This window comes from Phyllostomus discolor, chromosome 10, assembly GCF_004126475.2.
Source record: "Phyllostomus discolor isolate MPI-MPIP mPhyDis1 chromosome 10, mPhyDis1.pri.v3, whole genome shotgun sequence".
In the NCBI taxonomy this organism is placed as follows: Eukaryota; Metazoa; Chordata; class Mammalia; order Chiroptera; family Phyllostomidae; genus Phyllostomus; species Phyllostomus discolor.
This window is the reverse complement of record NC_040912.2, coordinates 83,929,252-83,948,191: the sequence shown is the minus strand read 5'-3', so window position 1 is coordinate 83,948,191 and position 18,940 is coordinate 83,929,252. Positions and strand designations below refer to the sequence as shown.

The following is an 18,940-nucleotide window of genomic DNA, read 5'->3' as shown; positions in this document are numbered from 1 at the left end:
CGGCCCGAATACCGAGGGCTGCGGGGACACACGACTAAAGCTCACTGAGGGTGGGCGGGACCGCTGGTTTCTGAGTGCGTTTAACTGGGTGGGGTTCGTTATGACGTAGGGGACCCTTTTCTCTTCTGGCGGACGTCAGAAGGTTTATAGGCATTTAATTGAACCACGTGGGTGAGCATCCTGAGTTTAAGATAAGAGCAGCTCCATTTATTGAGCTGAACACAGGCCACTCCAAGCCCAGGCATTCTGGGGCCACTAGATGTGGTGAATGCCTCTGGAAGGTCACCTGCCCTGGAGTTGCCCATGAACCTGGGACTCACATTGAGGCAGTCCCTTTGCCACTTCACATCAGAAGGGCTTAAGGGCTCACTCCCAAGTTGATGAAGAAGCCAAAGCCAGACCAGCAATGGAGGGGCCATCGGTAAGGACCAGGTGTGACAGATGTTGGCCAGGAGAAAGGACATACAGGTGGGAGGGCAGGTCACTGGCTGGGAGAAGGAGGGAGCCCAGCGCCTTAAAGAGCTGGCAGCATGTTGGGGGTGCCGCTCCTCCCTCTGACTGGGCCGGGAAGGATAACCAGGGCGTGCCCGCGCCCCTAGAGGTCTTCCAGGAATACCCCTGTGCTTCTCCCCAATGATGCGTGGCCATCTCTTTCCTGCTCCGGGTTGACTCAGAGCTCCCCTGTGTTTCAGACTGTTCTCTGGTTCCTCGCTATGTAAAGAATGCTTTGCATCCCTAGCTGGCGTACCTCAGTGGATTGAGCATGGGCTGTGAACCAAAGTGTTGCAGGTTCGATTCCCAGTCAGGGTACATGCCTGGGTTGCAGGCCATGACCCCCAGCAACCGCACATTGATGTTTCTCTCTTTCTCTCTTTCTCCCTCCATTCCCTCCCTAAAAATAAATAAATAAAATCTTTAAAACAAAAGAAAAAGAAAATAAACCCGTAAATTGAAAGATTAAAAAAAAAAAAGAATGCTTCGCTGTTCAGAAGCATCCGTCCCTCCTGCGAGGTTGTTAGAAATGCAGAGTCTCGGGCCTCACCCCAGATCTTCCGAATCAGAATCTGCATTTCAACAAAGACCACCAGGCGATCGATTCTATATGAAACTGGGAGGAGCCCTGCTCCGGTTTTCTCCTGGGCGCCCCCAAAGTGCCCGGGGCAGTCTCAGGACAAACAGTGGGGGGAGGGGGTACAAATGCCCATTGAGTCGATCTATTCTTGGCAGCTGGGAATGTGGGAAGCTGGAGAGACAGAAGACACTCCGACATCCTGCCATTTTGCATAATGGGGAGGTCTGAAGGCCTCAGGGCACGGGGTGTTTGATTGTGCCGTGTGGGTGAGTGATGCCGTGTGGGTGAGTGATGCCGAGTGAACCAGCGCTCCATCACCATGTGGAGAGAAGAAACCTGTTCCGGAAGGAAGGGAGTCTGCATTTCCTGTGTCTTACCTCATTCAGCTTCTCAGGGCTGAAAGCAGAAGTTAGGACACTTCTGACCTCTTCCCATCTTTTGTCGCGTAAGAACAGGATGCTGTCAGACACCGGTTTGGACTCCAGACCCGATGCCTGGTGGAAAGCAACAAGCAGAGGGTTAGGACACAAGGGAGCCCGAGCCACCTCGGTGGCTGGCAATACAGGTCCACGCTAAACACTCTAGTTAAAGGTCCGGTGACCGACAAATGAGGAGGTTCCTTTTGCAAAGATGCACAAGAAGAGTATAGAGACTCAGGGTTAATAATTGAAAGATTCATGGCCGAGGGCCCGGGCAGCAGATGGATTAGCTCTGATGGGCCAGCTCTGCCCCGTGACAATGTGGTCGTCCCTGTGCAAGTCATTCAGCGGTTCTGTGGGTTCTGCAGTCTCCCCGCAGAGAGAACGTTCCCTGAGGACCAAACAGCAGGCTTCTTGGGATGCGCCAGTCTCTCCTGGGATGGGGTTTCGTGTCTGAGCTCGGTGGCAAGGGCTTCTGTGTGGCTGGATTGGTCAGGTTGGGCGGGAGTTGGCCGACTCCTGTGTCTGGGTCCTTGGTGTGAGTGTTGGGTCCGGGGGCGGGGGGAGGCAGAAGGGTATCAGCTGGGGAGTGTGGAGGGAGAGGGCAGGGGGAAAGGAGAGTCCTTCAGAAGCATCTCTCAACAGAGCTGCCTCCAAAAGAATTGCCACGATGCTTCTGTGTTTTCCCCCATTCATTCATTTTCTCATTCAGCACACATTTGCTGACTATGTAATAGTAGCAAGGAGTTGGCTTTCCCGAGTTGAATAACGAAGACATGGCTTTGGCCCTCGGGAGGTTGATGGTCTAGTGGGGAAGCAGACAGTGAGCCCATAAACTAACCAGCAGATACCATTACTGCCCACGGGAAAGGGCGTGTTACCGAGGGAGGAGATGGGGCAAGGCCAGAGAGTGACAGGGGACTACATGGGCAGGAAGGCTTCTCAGAGGAAGAGAGAGTCAGGCCGAGTCTGCAGGCATGCGAACAGTGAGGCCTCCTCATCCCTCTTTCCAGGCTATTCTATTTCTTTGTATAACCAGCTACTCCCGTCCGGGGTCAAAACTGGGTTGTCCCCCCCCCCCGTAGCTGATCACAGAGCCCCCAGCCCCGGGGCTGCAGGGTGTGTGGCGAAGCGGGGGTGGGGTGGGGGGAGGGTGACTGAGGGCTGAGCACTCCGCAGGGCGGCGCGTGATGTATGGTTTCACTGTTTCCTTTCACTGTTTTAATTATAGTTGAAACATGAAGCCAGCCATCATAATTCAAAAGCCTTGTAAAAACTCCTATTTAGAGGAAAATTATAATTTTCTGATAAAATATGAGCACTCAAAATAAGCTATAAAACGTAACTGCAAAGTATCTAGGGGGGTTTAATTATAGGTTGGAACCAAGTGGCTGGGCTGTTTTTCTGCAGAGGAATAATACCTCTCCACACTGGGAGTGAAATCCTTTCGGAGAGCCTTGGCCACCATACGGAATGGTGGGTTTGTGGAGTTTGGGGAGCATCACCCACTCGTTTAGGTTCCAGGGTCAGAGGAGAAAAGCACACATTTTGTGTGTTCACTGGTCAACACCCTGTCCTGGGCAGCACTATGTGCAGCGAAGCACCTCACTGCAGGGAAAGCTGGGTGGTGGCCGGTGGGGGGTCTGACGAAACAGAATGAATTAGAGATGAGAGTCCAGATCGACTGGATTTTGTGTCCATCCTTCAGGCGTAGGATTGCGTCCAAGACTCTTTTCTATCTTGTACCCGGAGGACAGACGCAGCCCCCAGTCCCCCCGCCCCGTGCCAGTGCTCTGTCCCTGGCCCACAGCTGCCGCCGGAATTTACCACTTTTTAGTGGAAACTTTCGGGGGCACTGGTGACAGAAGTGTTTTCATTTCTAGATGCCATACTGCAAGGGGGAGAGCGGCAAATCGGTCATTTCAGAAGAGCAGACGTGAATTCATGTCACATGAAATAGTGGGCAGGTTTTGGAACGTTTGGCTGGAAGGAGGAGACTTGGGTGATCGGAAAGTGGTACTTAGTGTGTGCTCAGAAAACACGGAGATGGGAGGGGGATTTAGGTTGATTTTGTGGCCTGAGGGGTAGAACTGGGCCCGGTCGGGGAAGCTAGTGGGGAGGTTCCGCATCTGTGAGGAACTTCCTACTAGTCGAACGACAGAATTGTTTCAAGATAAAATAAGCTGCCCTGAATGGTGAGCCCCGCATTGCTGGGGACTGTACCCCCTTCTTTGCTGCTGTAAAACTCTTATTCGAGATAGGTGTGTGTATGTGTGTGTGTGTGAGAGAGAGAGACAGAGAGATCGATTCTGTGTCACAATGTGAAATGTGTTTCTTTCTGTAGGCCGCAGTCAAAAAAAATTTTGAAAAGCCTATTCTAACCCAAAAGCCAAGACCTGAGAGCTGAGAGCTGGCCTCCCCCACCACTAAAATCCTGTCCATCACAGTGTTGTCAAGTTGAGAGTATTTTTATTGAGCATCTACTATGTGCCAGGTACAGTGTTAGTAAAGAATGGGATTCTTGCCCTCTAGGGGCTTGTGGGGTGGCTCCTTACCAACATTCATTGATCTTATAATTAAGAACATCCTGTTCACATCATTTCATCAATTTTGGGGCGATTCTCCAGCAATTAGGACACCCTGTCCTGGTAAACAGTGATGGTTCTGTAGCGGCCTCAGGGCCCCACGCTGAGCTCCCCTTGGACAGCTGCTTGTCTCTTCAGTTAAGGTCTCTTAAAGCAGCATCTGACTCATTAGACCAGCTAAGCATAAACTTTAAGCTTTGACAAAGGACGCAGTCCTGAGGAGCAAGGTATTAAAGAAAAGCAACACGTCGGCCTTCTGTGGCCCCATGAAGAGAGTGACCACTAGTCGGGTGCTTGTTGGGGGCCAGGCCGGTGGTCCCCGCCTGACCTGGAGGCCGTGCAAGCAGCACCGAGCCTTCCCGGAGGGCTGCTGGGCGCATGTGGCTCGGCTCTGCCTGCCGCACCCGAGTGTGCGTGCTGCTATGAAAAGGCATCAAGAGGCACGAAAGAGTAGAAAGTCATGGCCCAGAAGGGTTTTCTTGTGTCCTGGAACCTGCGAGAACATCCACTCCAGACCTGTGGGACGTCTTGGCGCCTTGGCACGGAAGTCAGCCGCTCTCCGATGGCCACACGGGCTGCAGGTGACAGGTAAGCACAGTGAGGTGCCTTTAGAGACTCCAGGACTTCGGCGACAGCCCTGGCGAGAGTATCGCCATCTTGTATGATGTTACGTATGTGAGCTAGGCTGCAAAAATATTAACAGCAGGAGGTGTGCTGTGACCTCGACAAGGCCAGGCCCACCGCGACACACACAAGCTCGTGGCGATGAGGAAGCTCCCTGGCACTGTCTGGCTCTGTCCTCACCTGGGTATGAAGCACCTTGCACTGCCCCTCTCCACCCAGTTAGAGTCTAACCAGCAAGAGCTCTAGAATTCTGTCACGTGGAGAACCCTACATTCTATACCTGAGAGCGTAGTGCTGTTTTCAACACGTGGCTGTAGCTATACACACAGTTTCCACAGTGTGTATGTTTGGTGCTCTGAAAGAGTGAGTGTTCCGAACCCACTGGACAGGCTTCACCTGTTCGCTCTTTGCCGGTAGGGAACGGTCATACACGTCTTGTGGTCTTCCCTGTCTCTGCTTCACACCGTGACTGGCCTTGAGCATGACCTCTGAGTGAGGTTGTGTGACGTGTTCACAGCCGGGAGGGGCTGGCTCGGGGGACACCCGGGGGTTAAATTCAGCATGGGCTCCCTCTGCAGCTCCCCAGCTGGTGGGAGGAAGGCCCTTCTCATCTGGACAAAGGCATGATATGGAGCCCGGTGGCCTCGTCTGAGAGGGTTGCCAGCATTTCCTCCAAGGAGGGGAAACCTCAGGCTCAGGTCTGTGTCTCTGTCAGCCCAGTGCCAGACGGCAAGGGCCTTCCCAACCGGGGAAGAGGGTGAGAAGGTTCGCTATATCTTATCTCCTGGGGAAAATCTCCCACAGCCCTCAGCAGAATTTTTCACAGAAGGACGAGGTGTCTCCGACACAGCGCCTGCCACACTGGGCTGGGAGAGGAAATTCTCCCGATGGGCCCTAAGAGGGACCCCTTGCGTCCGGAGCCCAGAAGGGCTCTCCTGGGTGCGGGTGGGACTCCGTGGTGACCTGTCGGCGCTGACTGCCACCTGAACTGGGACCCCAGCGGACCTCGTGATTAGCGAGTCTGACACTTGTGTTTCACACGAGAGGACACGGTGGCTCAGAGGAGTTCCAGGACTGGCTCAAGTCGCAGAGCTAATCAGAGGCAGCAAAGGTGGACTCTAGTTTCATCTCTGTAACTCTGAGCCAAGCGCCTCTCCCTGCACTGTGGGGCTGTGGCTTGGAAGGGGCGGAGAGGGAAAGGAAGCAGGTGTGACAGCAAGGAGGTCAGGGCACAGAAGGAGAGGGGGCGTCAGGGCTTCCGTGGAATGTTCAGGAATACAGTCAGCGAGAGAGCAGAGCTGGCTTCTTTTCTGTTCTCTCCCCAAACCTCTAGATCTTCATCTCCTGGTTTATGTATACATTTAATTCTGCTTCTGCCACCACGAAAGTTCGGGAAAGAAAGCCTAAGAGTAAGATTTTCCTTATTTCTTGTTTCATGACGATAAAGGTGGCTTCCCGCTGAAGCGAGGGACTAGTAAGACCGGAAAACAGGAACTCGTTTCCAGCAAGACTTGAGATTGAAAGACGTTCTGCGAGGCACTGACAGAACATCTTAGCATCCAAGTCCACACCGCTTAGCACGGTGCCCACATTCCTGAGGCTTCGCGAGGCATTCGTCACCTCTAAAAAGATGTTGGCGCTCCCACCGCCCCACCCTGTTGAAAACGTGGGGCTAAGTGTTTTATAGAGAGACACGGCTCCCCGAATCGGGAGTGTTTTCAGGACCAGCCGGGACCAGATCCGGCAGGAGCCGGTGGAAGGGGAGGCCTGTGGGGGGGGGGGGGGGCAGGCGTCGCATCCTGGCTGTCACGTGGGACTTCCGGGGGGCAGCCCGCCCAGGAGGGGGGGTTTCCTGTGCAGAGCGAGGAAGCAAGGAGACCCGCCTCCAGGTAGCAGGGGGTCGGGCACGTGAGGTCGCGCACCCCTGTTTCCGGTCCCCTGCCGTCTGTCTGGGTCTTAAGTAGCAAGGTCCGCCTCGCTCGGAGCTGCGGACCTACCACGGGAGTGGACCCTTCTCCAGATGGGAATGGAAAAAAACATATAATAAAAACGAAACTATTTTTAAAAAAATAAATAAAGGAAAAGATATGCAGAGTGAAAAAATAGTATTCGAGCTTTGGCCGAGGTAACGAGAGCATTCCCCAGGCACGCGCAAGAAACCGTTGCCACCACGTAAATCTCTCGGCTCGGCTCGGGTTGGAAACCCTGAAAGGATTAATTGACTCAATGTTTCCTTTAAGGGAAAGGGGATCAGAAACTCCTAGACCGGCAGGTTCTGGGGGCTGTCGGTGTGCGCCGGTTGCAGGTGTGGGGGGAGGGGGCAGTTCTGTGGCAAGCCCGCCCAGGCCCCCTTCCTCCGCGGTGGATGCCAGCAGGCGGGTCCCTGCGGCTCAGCACAGGTGGCCCCATCCGCCCGGAGCTCTGCTCGGCTTTCCTGGCTGGCGAGCTGTAATGGACCTACTGGCTCTGCTGTGGTGAGGCGTGGCCGCAGGTGTGGTAAGGTTTCTGGTGACTAATTTGCCTCTGAACTTCGGTAATCCTTGCTCGCGCCCAGGGCTTTGGGGTTTCGCAGGGGCTCGGCCTGTCACTCTGACATCCCAGTGGTGAGAGGACAGGAGCGACCTTGGGAGAGGCTGCCTCGGGGCGGCCCGGCCCCTGGATTCCTGTGGTTCTGGATAAAACCACTCACAAAGCCAGTGCGAGCTTTAGGTGTGTCTCTTGTGAGCGGAGAGTGAGACCAGACCTGGGCCTGGCGCGGTGACCTGGAGTTGCCCGTGAGGACTGTGGGCCTGGTACCCACACCCGCACGGGGGGCTCTCAGCACCTGCTGCCTCCACTCTGCACACAGGCAGCGGAACCTGGGAACGAACGGATATGCCTGCACCCCGACCCACACTCAGGGTTGTCATTTTGGGCCAGAACTCAGAGTGTCCCCTCCCTGTCCCCTTCCAGCTAGACCACCCTAACACGGGCCACTGACCACCTTTCCTCAGTCACCCTTCCCACAGCTCGGGACCTTGAGGAGAGGCTGGGAGTGGCAAGCTCTGCACCACGTCCCTGCGGACTGGGACCATTTCTGCTGAGTCACGTGCACCCCCACCCCCTCCAGTTTCTGCAGACGCTAAAGAAAGAGTCTCTGTGGCTTCATGGAATGCCCGATAGCAAAGAGGAGCTAATTAAAAAAATATCTAAATAAAAATAACCAAGTCTGGAGGCGCCGGGACCACAGGTTCTGTAAATGCTGGAAGACGGACTTGGGTTTAAGGGTCCCAGGCTAGCAAGCAAGGTCAGGAAGTGCTGAGGGCGCGGATAGAGGCCTGCAGAGTCCATCCGGGAACCGGGCAAAGCAGTCATTCGTGGAACGAGGGGCCTCCATGCGCATGAGTGGGGGAGCGTTGTAAGAGCTGCCACCCGTGGTCTGACCCACAGCTTGTCCAGCCCAGTGTTCCGGAGTTTGAGAAAAACAACAATTTTCATTCAATCCAATATATGTTTGCTCCGCAGCTGCATGCATCAGGGAGTTCCCTGTGGCGTCACACGCCCTGCAGCCAGGCTGGATGGGCGAGCAGACACGGGCTCTCACGGGCAGAAAACGCAACTGCGTGTTACTTAAGTTCCTTTTCACTTAATGTATCAAACTAATATGCCGAGGTGTTTTCCGTACCGCGGGGGACCGTTTGGTAGACGCTCGCTCGGAGGAAGCCTTTAATGTTTGCTGAACGGATGTATAATAAAGCTGAATCGGGGAACACTTCAGTAAACATGGTTTGTCGGGGGAAGGCGGCGTGGCGTCGTGAGGAGAAATCACGCCTCGCTAATCTCCTCGAGTTCTTTGAGCAGATAAGTGAGCATATGGAGGAGAGGGAACCACAGGCCCCAATTTAATTTGACTTTCAAAAACCTGCGAGAAAATCCCACTCTAAAGATGGTTAAAAAAGAAATTGAGTCACCGAGGGTTGTTTTATCCCCAAGACGGAATTGGATTAAAGACTGTAAACAAAGCTAAAGACGAGTAGATACAGTCCCAGATGGAAAAGTGTAAACGCCGGGGTTTCTGAGACATCTACTCTTTGGTGGGTCTGCTTCTGTGTTTCTGAGCGAGCCGGACGGGACCGTGTGCATCGATGCTCCAGGTTCAGCGATGTCTGCTTCTTCTAGGGACAGTGCCAGGTTGACGAAGATTCAGTTCTGTTTGAACAGGAATCTACTGGATGCTGAGTAGTCATTATGTGTTTGGGACACGGGGTACAAAAATGTGGGACAGGCCTTAGAGAGCTCGTGACCGAGTTCAGGTGAAAGCCATACCTTCCTTTACTGTAGGTGGTATGCAGAATCAATGGTGGATGTGAGCGATGCTGATGATAACTGGTGTCAGAGTTCAGAGAAGGGGAAACGTAAGTGTGGACTGAAGCAGGGAAGACTTTGCGGAGGAGTCAGAATTGGCACGGAGCCTGGAAGGGCAGCTAGGGTTTGGCTGGGAACCGAGGACCTGGCGGTCTCCTCCGAGGAGCAGCCAGTGCACGTGCAGTGCAGGGAAGGCAGGAGTTATATGTGTGGCCTCGTTTAGCCTCCGACAGCCCAGGAAGGCAGATCACTCCCCCATCTTCCCAAGGCAGGAGGAGAGGCTTCCAGGAGTTAAGTGCTTCGCTCAAGCTCACACTGCCGGTACACGCAAGCCCCACTGTCATGCTGCCTCCAGTCCCGGAGGGAGTGTCAGCATGAGCAAAGGCACTGGGGCAGGGCTTTCCGGGGGGAGGTTAATGGAGAGCACCGAGAGGCAGGTGCAGCGGGAGTGACAGCTCATCGTGGGGAGCAGGGAGAGGTGAGATGGGAGGATATGAAAAGCCTCTGCAGTACGGAGGCCCTTAAATCTTGTCAGGGGAACTTGAACTTTCTCCTGAGGGCACTGTGCTGAGTGGAAGAAGGAAATTGGAACCAGATTCTGAGTCTGGGGCCTAGAGACCTGAGAACGGGGTTGGGAAAAACTAGGGAGGACGGACAAAGGGTTTAGCAGGGAAGTGGACTGCAGCTAGAGCAAGTTCATGGGTGCTCTCTGCTCACAGGTGTGTGCTGAGTGAATGTCCGTCCCTAATTTATCAGTGAGAGGGCAGCCCTCTTCCTAGTCAGCTCTCAGCATCTTGTGCCCTGGCGACACTGGGTGTCCCGTGAAACAATAGGGAGACACGTGGCGGCCACGTCCCGTCAAGAACCGTGGCAGGCTCTCGGCGCACCCTCGCTGCCCGCTGGGACACCGGGCCCTTTGACGCACTGGCTGCCCCCACTTCTCTAATCAGTGCTCTGAGCAGCAGTCCACAGCTGCAGTCAACCGCCAGACTCCATCTCTAAGAGCCCAGCGCCACGGAGGGCCTTCAGGGGACTTGGAACAGGGGAACAACGACACAGTGGTCGGGGAAGGCCTCTGGAGGCAGCAGAGTAAATGTCTGCAGTCCCTTCACCACCCCTGCTGGTCACCTCCTTGCAGGGACTGTGCGGGGTCTCCACCGGGCATGATGCTCTCGGGCCAGAAGGGCGAGCGGCCAACTACTCAGTGAAACCCTGACCAGCCAGCAATGTCCCCCGTGGCAGCTGCTGTAGCAGCAGCAGCAGAAGGAGCCCTGGGCGTGGGCTGGGAGATGGTGTGTGAACCCCTGCTCTTCCTCCTCTCAGTGATGCGACCAGGTTGTCACTTCATTGGGTCTTCGTTTGCTTGTCTGTGCGATAGAGATGATCGCTGGACCAATCTTGTAAGTTCTTGTGAGGTTTAAAAAACACTCCAAGTGGCTCCATCAGTACAAAACACGGCGGGTGGGGGCAAATTTCTTTAAGACTCAACCCCCGCGATCTCCCAGCCTGTCCCCGTCCTGGACGGCGCAGTGGCTTCCACAGCAGAAGCACTCACCCTACAACATCGTACCGGTCCCTCTGCTTGTCTGCCTCTGTCGCTAGCGAGCTCCTTGAGGACAAGGCCACGTCCTTTATCTCATTTATAATCATCACCTATCCAGTGCCGGGCCCATGGCCAATGTGCAAACGTTTGCCAAATAACCAACGGGAGGCTGACTGCCTTACCTACTATGCCTATAAGAATGGAAGATGAGTTTAATTTGACACACACACACACACACACACACACACAAAGGTTGGCACAGAGGGGTTCTCTGAATTCTCACAAGCAAGTGTTTATTAATTCAGACTCTATTATTTAGACTCTTTTTAAGAATCAACATAAAGGTGTCCTGGCTGGTGTGGCTCAGTGGATTGAGCACCAGGCCTGTGAACCAAAGGGTTGCTGGTTCAATTCCCAGTCAGGGTACATGCCTGGGTTGTGGGACCTGACCCCACAACCAGTAGGGGGTGCACAAGAGGCAAGCACACATTGATGTTTCTCTCCCTCTCTTTCTCCCTTCCTTCCCCTCTCTCGAAAAATAAATAAATAAAATATTTTAAAAAAAGAATCAACATAAATGTTATTATTGGTCTTCTCTGCTAGAATTCCTGTCCCCCCACTTTTGGAAAATATAGACAACACTGACCTCTGCCACTTTCTGTCACCTCGTCCATTCTTCGGGATTTCTCAGCAAAGAGATAAAAAGTAGAAAATATATGTTCTAAAACGATGGAGTATGTGCATCCTTTAGTGGGTCAGAGACTTGAACTGACATAATGGGGCCTCCTGACAGGGCCCCCTGCTACTTGGGAACAAATTTCCCCTGGAACGTTGCGTGTCCTTCCTTTCTAGCCTTAAGATTGTTATACTCTGCGGGAGAGATGTCAGCACAAGAGGCTCGACACTCTGCTTTTTCTCTGATATTTATGAATGTTGCTGGGTCTTCTGCAGTCCTTGACCTGTGCCCTCTGGATTCCTCCAGCTTTGAACGCAGCTTTAAAACACCCCCCTGATTTTAGGATTTTTATGAACCGCAACCTCTCCTTGAGCGTGAGCTGCCCTGCAGCATTCCTGAAATGTAAACGCCATCCCTTTGTATGGGAGCGTCTCCTTGAAAGCCTGAATTCCCCGGGCAGAGCAGGCAGGAGTCGGTAAGAAGCCCAGCCGTGTCGCTGTTCATTGTGACGGGCAGTGCCCGCATCTCAGAACCGCTCCCCATCCATCCACGGGCAGAAAGGAAGCCACATACCATTCTGTTGGTGAAGTTGCTGAAGTTCTCCACCAGCACCTGCTTGATCATGTCCGGCTCCGAGATCACGATAAACATCCGACGGCCAAGGTAGTACCTGGGAGGAATAAAAGAATTACTCTAAAATGGGTTGTGTTTGCGTATCCATTTCATCCTTGCCATAAAGAGTTCACAGCACATTAGAATGAAGGATGGAGATGAGTAGGAAGTGGAGATGCAGAGAAGATGGGGGAATGCACGTGCCGATCGTGTGGAATAGTGTCGCCGAGATCTAACATTACACTTCATCCCACGGACACTTATGGGCTCCCACCTGGTACCAGTCCCTGCAGGTTCCGGGCTGGAGAAGGCAGACTCCCCGCCCCCAGCGAGCTCACAGCCCGACAGACAATGTAAACGCTGTAATAAGGAATTCATAAGATCCAGCAGTGAGACCAAGAAGGAAAATGGCAGAGGTCAGTGATGTCCATATTGCCCCAAAATGGGAAGACAGTCATTCTGGCAGGGGGGAATGATGAATGACTTTTATATATTGATTCTTGGAAAAGGTCTGAAGTGAATTAATAAATATTTGTGAGAATTCGGGAAAGATTAAACTGCTGGCGAAGGGCTGGACAGCTGGTGGCCACACCTGTGGGTGGAAAAACTCCGCAGATACTTGGGCATGAATGAAGGCGTGGGGGGAAGGATCGGCCGGTCAGCTGGAGCTGGCGACCCCTAACTGGAGGCAGTCAGTGCTGCCGGTTAGATACGACAAGTCCATGCCTGGTTGTATTTATTTACTAAAGTACGGGGGAGAGGAAAGCAACAGGCTTCAAGGGTCTCGTCGTCTGGCGGGAGTGACAATTAGGCAGTCACCCCACAGTGGGATGTCTGGCGAACTTGGGTAACCTTAAAGGCACACCCAGCTCCGTGCTGGGAGAAGAGAGACGAAAGGCTTCCCAGAGGGGTGATCCTCACGCTGAGTTCTGGACAACAAGCAGGAGTGAGCCCAGGAGGGTGGGTGGCAGAGGCAGGTGAGGGTCCCCCACGGAGGAAACAGCGGTGAGGCGGTCCAGGGATGAGCCCACTGCTCAGCTGCCAGCTGTGCGGAGCTAACCGGAGCCACAACACATGGGCCCCTGCGTGATGCCCCATTTGTCGTCTATTAAGTTACGTTTTCGGGGTATAATTTGAGTGCTGGCATATGCAGCTCAAAACAGTAGGAGCAGAGGTTAAAGGATAAAGTCGTAAGATGTGAAAGCAGCAAAATTTAGTCTGAACTCTTAGTTACTCTGAATGTCTCACGAGCTAAACAAGGCTTTAATTTTGTAACTCTCCTCTTTCTCACTGACTAGGGGGGAAATGAAAACAAGATTCGCCTGGCAGGTATTGGGCACTCAAAATATTCACCTGAGTGACGGTATTTTCCAAAATTACGGGGGACATCTTGGGACGCAGGAGTCCAGCAGACATGGTGGAAGAAAGTGTACTGACCAGTTTTTATTGGTTTTAACCAAGGAGACCGAAAATAGCACAATAAGGTGGCCGCAAGCCAGTCCTTTTATAAAATTGATGAGGCGTGCCGTGGCATCTTTTGAAAATCTAGTGAAAGCTGTGGATGTTCCCCTGAGAACGATGGACATTAATAGCATCGTATGGAGTCTGAGGGGTTCTTGGGCCCCGGAAGCCCACTGAAGGGCCGAGCTTCTTACGTGTGAAATATGCTCGAAAGTCACCTGTCTGGGTTTGAAGAGGTAACGGCTTAAGAATTCTCCAGCCCGACAAAAGACGCAGACTCGCAGATTCAAGAGGCTGTGTGCGCGCTCGCCTCCCAGAGGAGCAACCCAGAGAAATCCGTGCCGACATATGCCATAATTAAACTTTTGAAAACCCAAAACAGAAAACATCTTGAAAGCAGCCAGCGAGAAATGACGCGCTGTCTGCAGGGAACACCAATTCAAAGGACGGCACGGCATCAGAAACCATGGAGACCGAAAGGAAGTGAGAAGGAACGCTGAAAGATGAGAGCTGTCAATCACAAGCCCTCTGTCTGGTGAAAACAGACTTCAGGAAAGAAGGGGGAATAACATCGTCAGATGAAGGAAAACTGAAAGAATTTGTCACTAGCAGATCTACCCTTGAAGAATACCAGCAAATTATATACCGCGATGTAAAAAAGAATTATGCACCACAACCGAGTGATATTGCTCTCGGTATACCTGGCTGGCTCCATATATATATTTTAAAAAATCAATATACTCTCTATATAAACTGAATAAAAAAAGAAGGGTTATGTGATCATTCAGTAGATGTAGGAAAAAAGCATTTGGCAAAATCCAACACTCATTCATGATTGAAAATGCTCAGGGAACAGAAGGGAACTTCCTCAACTGTATAAAAAAGTATCTACAGGAAACTACAGAAACCAGCTAAGGTGTCATTTAATGGGGAAAGACAGTGCTTTCTCCTGACACTGGGAAGAAGGCAAGGGTATTTAACATGGTCCTGGCAATTCTAGCAAGTGCAGTAAAGCAAGAAAAATAAATAAAAAGCATAGAGATTGGAAAGAAATGAATGAAATTGCCTCTATTCTCAGATGACATGATTGTCCACATAAAAAATTCTAAGAAATAAAAAAAAAATAGTCCTGAACGAGTAAGTGAGTTCAGCAAGGTTGCAGGATTCAAAAGCAGCACACGCATGAACTCAGAATCAACACGGCATTTCTGTTGGCTGGCAAGGAGCATGTGGAGACCAAACTTAAAACACAATGCCATTGATCGTGCATATTAAAAAAATCAAAGAAGACCTCAATAGATGGAGAGATGCATTATGTTCATGGATCGGCACACTCCACACTGATCACAGTAAGAATTTTTGTAGGCATAGACAAGCTTGTTTTACAATTCATATGGAAAGGCAAAGGAGTTAAAATAACTAAGTCAATTTTGAAAAAGAGTGAAGTGGGGGGAATCAGTCTACCAGATTTCAAGACCCGGCTACAGCAGTCAGGCCTGGGTGGCACTGGCAGAGAAACAGACCCCTAGATGACTGGAACGGAGCAGAGAACCCAGAAGTAGACCCACGTAAATATCCTCAATTGAGTTTTGACAGAGATATAAAAGCAAAGCGGTGGAGGAAGGTAAGCCTTTTCCACAAGCGGTGCTGGAGCAATTGGGCATATGTTGGCCAAAGCATGACCTCACATCCTGCATAAGAGTCACCTCAAAATGGACCACAGACTTACACATAAAATGTAAAACTTTTAGAAAAAAATAGGAGAAAATCTTTGGGATCTAGCCCTAGGCAAATAGTTCTGAGACTTGACATCGAAAGTACAACCTGTTACAGACAAAAATTAATAAAGTGGTCTTTATCCAATTTTTTTTTTTGCTCCCTGAAAGACCCTGCTAAGGTGAAAAGGCAATCCACATACCGGGAGAAATACCTGCAAATGCATCTGACAGAGAACTTGTATCTAGAGTACACAGTTACAAAACGTGGGCGGAAGACGTGGACAGGTACTTTGCCAAAGAGGAGACACAGGTGGCAAGTAAGCACGTGAAAAGATGTTCAATGTCACTTGCCATTTGGAAAATGCAAATTAAAACCACAGTGAGCTGTTATTCCCCATCAGAATGGCTAGAATAAAATAATATCATCAAATGCTGGTGAGCGTGTGGAGAAACTGTACCACTCATGTGTTGGTGGTGTGGGTGTGAAGTGGTACAGCCACTTTGGAAAATAGTTTCTTATAAAACTAAGCATGCACTTGTTATATATGACCCAGCACTAGCACTCCTGGGCATTTATCCTGGAGAAATGAAAACTTACGTTCACATGAAAACATGTATGTGAATGTTCATAGCAGCTTTATTTGTCACAGACAAAACCCAAAAATATCTCAAATGTTGTTCAGCGGGTGGATGGTTAAACACACAGCAGTACATCCACACAGTGGAATACTATGCAGCACTAAAAAAGACCCCAGACGATTGCTACTGCAGTGATTTGGGTGGATCTCAAGGGAGTTATGTGAATGAAAAAAGCCAATCTAGAAAGATTTCATGTTTTTTTTATTGTAAAAGTTTATTGTTCAATCTTCTATAACCTCTGTCCCTCCTTTTGAACAAAAGGTTTCATATTATGATCCATTTGCATATTAATTTTGAAATAACACAATGATAGCGATGGAGAAGATAGTAGTAGCAGCCGGAGGTTAGAAGGGGTAATGACAGGTTGGTGTGGCTCTGAAGGGTGGCCTGAGGGAGCCTTGTGGTGAGGGGACACTTCTGTGTCGTGGCTGTGGTGGCGGTTACACAAACCTACACATGTGATATAATTGCATAAAATGATGCACACACACACACACACACACACACACACGAGTGCACGTAAACCCAATACAATCTGAATAAGCGTCGTGGATTAGACCCGTGTGGTTTTCATCGTGTCCTCTAGTCATGCGAGAGGTGGCCACTTGGGGACACGGGGTGAAGGGTACCTAGGACCTCTCTGTACCTTTTTGTTTTGCAACTTTCTGTGAATCTATAATCGTCTCAAAATAAAAAGTGTTTTTAGAATAGCCGCTTGGGAGCTTGATAAATACAGAGTCAGAGCTCTGCTCTTCCCCAAGTCAGGCCTGGGAGGCCTGGGCGGGGCCCAGGCATCTGCATTTAACAGGCTCTCCGGATGTCGGATGTCGGTGCAGGAAGGCTGCTCCCACGCTGAGAACACTGCCCGAGGGCAGCGCTGCGTCTGACCATCCAGACAAGACAATAAGGATGCCCGGCCCCACCTGGATCCCCCTGACCAGAGCCTTTGGGGAGGGACCCAGTCTCTTCTAAATGTAACAAGCTCCCCGGGGGACCCTGATGTGATAACAATAACCCGGTCAGGGGCCCCAAACCCAAAATTAAAGACCCTGCTCTCTACCCCACCACCTTCAAGTTTACGCCATTCCTCTTACCTTCAATTCTTAGTTCAATATACAAGGAAAAACATTCACACCGGGGTGCAACCATATTTTGGTAATATATTTGTATTGATTTAGTTATTGCCAAAATAATTTTACATCTGAATCTGGATTTTAAAAAAAACAAACACAAAATAATACTCCTACATTCAAATGAAAGTCGTCCTCCCCGGTGGGCACCTTGGGAGTCTTTGTGTGTTTTTCTAGTAATATTGCTAATGCCGAGAACCATTTTGTCACAATTCCGTTAGAATTGCTTCAGAGCTGGTTTATGAACCTCGTGAGAAAACTGGCCCCGTTTTACATGTAAATTGTGTAATCCAGTGAATTTATGTTTACACAAACGCTCATCAGTAGTTTGAGGAGCTCCTGGAAAGATCTTGGAAAGAAAAAAACATGTAAATGAAGCTCGTTTTCCAGGCCTTTCTTTTCAGGTCCTGGGCTGGCTCCGTGGGCTTTATCTGCTCAGCCCTCCTCCTGCATGAGGTGCCCCGCCCTGCCCCCCTTCTGCACAGTTCTGGGGTCTCTGTCAGTGATAGCCGCACTCTGTCCCTCTGGCCCGGGGATGGCCTCCCCACCCAGGCATGGCCAATCATAGTGTCGCATCTCCTTGGCAACAGTGGCTGGTCTGTGGGTGGACACGTGACCCGGTCAGGATCCTTCCTTGGGATGTGTGCGTGGAGGCTGGGGACAAGGCTCTGTCTTCCTGGGAAGATGGGTCCAGGGCCGTTGGTGGCCACCTTGCTCGCCCATGGCAAGAACTCTGTGCAGAAGCTGCTGACGGAGGCCAGCAGAGATTTACGAGAAGCAGAGAGAGCTGAGGACGTACATAGGAAGTTTGGTTCAAGGCTTTTTGCTTCCTGCCGTCTTCCTTGGATCCTCCGAGCGTAAGTTCGTTTGTACTGAAGTCCGTTGAGTTGGGTTGCCATCCTTGTAATCCCGAAGGCCTGATACAGCGCCCCCTTGCCTTTTGGGGCGTCGCCGTGCCTCTTCAGATGGGACTTCCCCAAGGGGGTCTGGCCTCGGTGTACACATGGGCACAACTGTATGGCAGTGTCTCACTGCTTCCTGAGATGGGGGGTGGGGTGTGTTGCAAAACAACGTGCACTGGAGCCCAGGAGGCTGGGTCCCGGGTCGCCCAACTCTGCCACCCGCTCAGGAAACTGTCGTATGCAAACTCCGTAAACACCCTTCACTTCAGCCTCCTTGTCCCTGCCATACGGGAGCAAAACTGGGGGCCTCTGCAGCTTGCTGCTGTGGCTTTAAATTCTTTAATTCCTAGGGATTGGAAATTAAGTCGTTGTCTTTGGATATTAAGTGTACTCTCTGTGGGGTGTGAAGGAACCTCCTGTCTCCGTGACATCAGTCCGTGGGGAAGGGCGGAGGACGCTTCTCACAGCCTTCGAGGTGGCCGCCATTGTGCGCGTGTACTGAGTGCTCACTACCCGCCAGGCCTCGCTCTGAGTGCAGTGCTGGTCTCACCTCATTTAATCCTCATTAAAAAAAAATTCGTGGGGTCGTTAATTACACCCACTTTGCAGAACAGGACACTGAGCCTTAGAGAGTTCAAGCAAGTTCCCCGAGATGGGGATGATCCCAGTCTGGCAGCTGCCAAAGCCTGGGCCCTGCCATGGACCGTGCTGTCCTCTGGCCTGCAGGTCCCTGCTCCCAGACCAGCCTCCACGGAACAGCCCTGGGGCTGCGGTTTCTCGCGGGAGGGAAGAGCCAGGCTCCATCCAGCTCTGGACGCAGCCTCTTAAAGGTGGGCATTCAAAGCAGCTTCCTGCCCGAGGGACCAGAACCGCACCACGAGCGCACTGAGCAAGGTAAGTTCTTGCTTCCTCTCATTCGAATGTGTCTACAGTCACCTTTTGGGGCAAAACATTCTCAGCCAGTTATTCATTTATATTTATATATGCACATAAGAATTTGCTTATACAACCCCAAAGCACCCGGTTGAGGAGAAAACCGAGACAAATCAGTGAAATATTGTGCAGACAAAAATAACACTTGTTTGACTTGTTTAATTAGAGGTTTTTTAAAAAAGAAATGACCAGTCAGTTCAATGAAAATGGTTCACCGTTGCCCTCCGGGAACTGAGGCAGGGTGGATGGCTGGTGTGAGCCAGCTGGGGGTGGGGGTGGGTG

General features: G+C 51.4%; 1 protein-coding gene across 2 annotated transcripts in view; it reads right to left on the bottom strand.

Annotated features, from left to right (window-relative positions):
* Positions 1–18,940, bottom strand: part of TBXAS1 (thromboxane A synthase 1) — a 137,975-nt gene that overhangs the window by 65,045 nt on the left and 53,990 nt on the right. For both annotated transcript variants that reach the window (XM_036010957.1, XM_028525746.2), the window contains exons 4-5: positions 11,837–11,933; positions 1,450–1,566 (exon numbers count right to left, since the gene is read on the bottom strand). In XM_036010957.1, the coding sequence (XP_035866850.1) occupies positions 1,450–1,566; positions 11,837–11,933 (214 nt within the window). The remainder of the gene's footprint in view (positions 1–1,449; positions 1,567–11,836; positions 11,934–18,940) is intronic.